Source organism: Octopus bimaculoides, chromosome 4, assembly GCF_001194135.2.
Source record: "Octopus bimaculoides isolate UCB-OBI-ISO-001 chromosome 4, ASM119413v2, whole genome shotgun sequence".
Taxonomy (NCBI): Eukaryota; Metazoa; Mollusca; class Cephalopoda; order Octopoda; family Octopodidae; genus Octopus; species Octopus bimaculoides.
The window spans coordinates 144,992,686-144,998,158 of record NC_068984.1 but is presented as its reverse complement, the minus strand read 5'-3'; the positions used below and the strand labels follow the sequence as shown (position 1 = coordinate 144,998,158).

General features: G+C 35.6%; 2 protein-coding genes across 2 annotated transcripts in view; both read right to left on the bottom strand.

Annotated features, from left to right (window-relative positions):
• Window positions 1–5,473, bottom strand: part of LOC106878757 (uncharacterized) — a 401,005-nt gene that overhangs the window by 290,682 nt on the left and 104,850 nt on the right. The window lies entirely within an intron of this gene.
• The window catches only part of LOC106878760 (uncharacterized), a 109,042-nt gene continuing 104,620 nt past the window's right edge, over window positions 1,052–5,473 (bottom strand). The window contains exon 19 of the mRNA XM_052967579.1: window positions 1,052–1,788. Coding sequence (XP_052823539.1) covers window positions 1,334–1,788 — 455 coding nt within the window. The 3' untranslated portion in view covers window positions 1,052–1,333. The remainder of the gene's footprint in view (window positions 1,789–5,473) is intronic.

The following is a 5,473-nucleotide window of genomic DNA, read 5'->3' as shown; positions in this document are numbered from 1 at the left end:
TATATGTCCCTAGCTCTGACTCTGCAACATTCGGACAACGCCACTATAAAGCAAGTTGCATCTCTGTGAAGAAGGAAGGTTACCGCTGCAGAACTGTCCAGTTATTTTTCAGAGGAACTAGAAAAAAAAAGACAAGGTAGAAAATATGCAAGAATGTGACAACACTTGACTATATAAAGAGAATAAAATTATCGTGAAACAAAACAATTGGAATGAAATGTATTTGTATTTTGTTAAAGTAGAAACATTTTTGTAGCAATGTAACCAGCGATAACACCGTGTTTAGGCTGAGCAGATAATTATATATAAGTGCTGTGCTCAGATCATAGCATGGTTATTTCTTAAGAGTAGCTTTCGGCACCATGCTGTCGACTATTCGATGCTCCACCAGTTGTCCTACAACGCGAAATTTATTATAGGAGTTACTACACACATCTCGCGCACGTGTAATGTGTGTGTATGTTTAAATGTATATATTTGAATGTGTGTTCGTATGTTAATTGTGAACATCATATTTATAATGTTTGGATTATAAAAAAACGATTGATTCATCTGATTTCACCAGTTTAATGTTGAAGTGTCTCTTTTCTTTCATGGCGTATTTTGGTTTGAATAGTGTAGCAAGACTTTTATGAGTAACAGAGTGCGCAGGGAAAGACGAAAAGAATTAGATTACACAACGGGGAAAGAGATAAAAGCAAAGAGTTTTGAGAAAGAGAAGAGACAAAAATCAAATGGAGAAAAACTATTAGGATAGAAAAATTTAAATAAAAGTAACTAATAGAAATAGAGGCTGTAAACAAGGAAGAGGTAGAAAGAGAGAGTAAGAAGAAAAAGAGAGAGAGAGAGAGAGAGAGGCTGCGCCGCAAGGAAACAGTAGAAGAAAAAGGATTCAAACGTAAGACGTTAAGAACGCTATGCCGCAGTGAATAAAAATTTGTTTTCTGATTGAAACGTGTTGTTGAAATCTTCCACAATAAAAGAAATTTGAAAATCACATTTTGATTAAAAAATACTTTAAAATTGGAATTTATAAGCATTTTCTACACAATTAAGACTTTAATAATTGCTTTCTTTTAGTAAAAGTTACATACTCATAACTAATTACAAAGCATCTTTCTTTATTATAGCATTGATAATTCAAGCTTCTAAACTCATCTCTTATTACATCGTGTCTATCATCCTAGATTTATATTTTTGTACTGGTATTTGTAATACAAAAGAAAAACAGGTTTACTAGGAAATACAATATTTGTGTTACTTACTTCTTTAAATAGAACAAACCAACAGATTAAATGTAATTAAAAACAAAGTTTAGTTTATATAAAAAAAATTAATGCTTTTTGGAATCCCAAAGCTTCTTTGCTGATCTTGATTCTCTTCTTCTCCATCTTCCACCCATGAAACGCCGACCTGAATCCATCTGTCGCATCCTTCCTTGGTTTGAATTCCCATGTAACGGATACATTGGTCTCGGGAAGAAACCAAACCTACCCAGTCTACGGGCCTGGGCAAGAGGTGAATTTTGGTTGACTTGAAACCGTGGCACTGTTTTGTTTCTTATTCTTTGGTGATTCATGACAGGTGCGAACATTCTTCTCCTGGGACTCCGCATCACATTTAATCGAGCCATTGGCCTTCTCAGAGCCATTCTTGTCTTTTGGACGAACCTATTCTTGGCCACTGGAATTCGCCTCTGTTCCACTTCGACTGCAGCTTTCATTGAATGCATTGGGTAATGCAGGCGGCTCTGTATGAGGTTGGGACCGAATCCAAAATGTTTTGGTACTGTGGAAGAAAGGAAGAAAATAGCATTAACATTTGTTATCATAAAACATAAGAGATTGCCTAAGTTCTATTTAATAGTAATGATAAAATATAAACGATTATTTATTGTATAAATAGAAAGGAATGCAATCAATTCGTATTTATTTCCTGTGATCGAAAGAATTTATCATTGAATAAGCAATTGTGCTTATTTTTCTCAAAAATGAAAAAGAGAAAAGCGATAAGCTTTGTCTGACAACAATGTGGAGAACCGAGAAAAGGAAGAATAAAGTTGAATAAAGTAGAAACGGATCGAAAACCTGAAGAAAAAATTTAATCTCAGATCCAATGAGCAAGGTAATCAACATATTTTACTTGCACGGCGATTTTGTCTGCATAACGACTATTTCAAGTCTTGTACATATTTTATCTATAATTTATTCAAAAGATAGTTTCTGATTGTTACAACTGAGAGGAGGGGTGCAGCCTATGCTTGCCCTCGAATACTATTTTAAAAAAAAACAAAAAAACAAGGAGGTCGTCTGCTACATTACTTCGTAATGTATCATTTTATAGGATGTCACGACAAATTAAAACCTGACTTGATTATATCCACGACAACAACAACAACAGCAATAGTCTTTTATCTTTTATCTGTTTCAGCCATTAGATTGCGGCTATGCTGGGGCACCGCCTTAAAGAATTTTAGTCAAACGAATCGACACCAGTACTTATTTTTTAATATTTTAAGCCTGGTACTTATCTATCGGTTCATTCACCGAACCGCTAAGTTACGGGAATATAAACACACCAACGCTGGTTGTCAAGCGATGGTGGGGAACAAATACTCACACGCACACACAACCACATACACACACACACGACGGGCTTCTTTCGGTTTCTGTCTGCCAAATCATTCACAAGGTGTATTAAGTTCTCCATTTGTCCTCGAGGTTCTCTATCGAACCATTATATTTTTCCGGGGAATGTTAATAGAGACCGGATACTGACATATTTTGCTGTGCTCACTTCAATTGTCATCAATTCTTTCACCTATGTTAAGGCCGTTTCTCCTCTATAAGGATAGTATGTACTTACAGTACATACAATATACTCGCCCTTGTTTTACATCCATCGTCTTCCAGTAGATTATTTTTCAAACTTTACGGCTGTTATTATCGCAAGTGTTTTCATAAATAGATATGTCATACTGATTAGCGACCGCATGGATTTGACTTCCTTGAGAGCGAACCACCCTGGTCCATATTTACAAGATGTCTGCCAATTTACTGCTGAAGTCATATTACGTTAGTACAAGATCTGAGCTAACCAGAAGACTATGTTCTGACTGTCATCTTATATTCTTTTTCGTGTAAGCTTAATTCCAAAATGATTGACTGAAGAAATAGGTGTCTACATGTGTGTGGAAACTTTTAGCTGCAATCAATTTGGTCGGTGGTAACCTACTTAAATCGCTTCTATTCTACTTCCAGTATTGGATGTATATATATATATATATATATATATATATATATATATATATATATATATATATATATATATATATATATATATATGGGTGGGAGTGTTATGTGTGGTAAGAGCGTGTATGTATATAGACACATGCATATATGTACTTGTGTATATGTATATGTATATACCCAAATACATATCACACATACATACAAATGCTGCACTAGGAGTGTTTAAACCTAGATATCTTCGTATCGATGTGGAAGATATCTTTCAATATTCCAATACACGATTTTACGTTCGTCCTTTCCCTCCTCTAACCGCCCTTATCCCTCTCTTACACACGCACCTTCCACACACACACACACACACACACACGCACACGAACATGGCAATGACATTCAGCGTGTGACCTTTAGAAATGCAACAGAGTGAAAAACAAGAATAAAAAAAGACAAAAACATAAAAACAACATCAAAAACTTCTGCTACTGCTGCTGCTACTACTACTACTACTATTACCACTAAATCCCTTCCTTGGATGTTGACCTTCAACAGAAATACAGTGTAAAAAGGAAGCGATCAGTCGAGACGATGACTATTTATAAAGTGAAGTTGTTATTTCCAGCTGCTTTTGTGAAAGGTTCCGTGTCTGTTGCATTACCAAATACCATGAAAGCCATTTTTAAAACGTGTGTGAGCATGTATATATATATACACGTCCTATTTGCAGTCGTATACTAGATATAGAACATTCACACTCACATGTGTATATATGTGAGTGTATATATGCCATATACTTGTTAATACACAGGTGCGCGCGCACATACACAGAGAGGCATATATTTGTATGTATGCATATATGTGTATATACACACTTGTATATGTGTGTGTGTGTGTATTTTCTCATAAATTATTTAACTTTCCGTATCTATCTACTATTTCTATACTAAATCTAATGGCATATATATACATGCACCGAGAGATACAGACAGACAGGCAGACTGACAGACAGACAAACAGATAGATAGATAAGATACATAAGCATATACATGCAGGTATGTATATATTTGTGTGTGTGTGTGTGTGTGTGTGTGTGTGTGTGTGTGTGTGTGTGTGTGTGTGTGTGTGTGTGTGTGTGTGTAATTCTCGTATTGTTGAGTAGCAGACACGATACAACATCGACCAAAATATCTTTTAGAATTGAATTGTATCTCTTTACGCTTTAAGTTCCAACCGAACAATCTAGTTTTCACTCTTTATCCTTCTGGAATCGATGAAATATTTACCAATCAAAAACTGGACGCAACATCGTATCAACATACCCATCACATTGCAAAATACGACAATTAGGCACACGTATCACGTACTTATAAACAAAATGCAAATGGTTTGTTTCTATAACATAAACAAACAGCTTGTATTCTTTAAGGGAACTTATATATCAAAAGTGAAACTTGTACCATATTTTATCAGAAACTAACCAGGTCTTTGCATCAATGATGGCTTGTAGTACATTATTTAGAAGTGAATATTTTGATTGCATAGAGAAAAGATCAACAATAAATAATAAACTACAAGGTATCGTTTGACAAATAATGTATTTCGCGTTTGTACTTGATTTGCAAGATTCTTGATGTGAAATTGTGCGCTGGAACAGATTTTGTTGTATCACTTGAGGGTAATTACAACAATAATAAACACACGCACTGGTTCAATTTTACTTCGTCTTCCTTGTTCGTGAATTATAAAGGGAATAAACAAAATCACTCAAACAAACACACACGATGGGCTTCTTTCAGTTTCCGTCTACCAAATTCACACACAATGCATTATTCGGCCAGGGGCCATAGTAGAAAATATTTGTCCAAAATGCCGGGCAGGGAGACTGACCAAGAAACCACGTGGTTGAAAAGCGTGTTTCTTAACCTCACAGCTATGCAATATACAACTATACAAGGTCTGAAATTTTGGAAAGAGGGGTAAGTCGATTACATCAACCCCAGTGAACAACTGGTACTGATTTTATCGACCCCGAAAGGATGAAAGACAAAGTCGACCTCCACGGAATTTGAACTCAGATCATAAAGCCTGTGCTAACCATTCTGCCATTTCGCCGCCTTGGAATATGCAAATAATATGAACGTCTTCATCGTCACAAAACTCGTATATAGCCTATACTATAACGGCCCCTATCTATCTATCCATCTATCTATCTATAACGGTGAACAGGT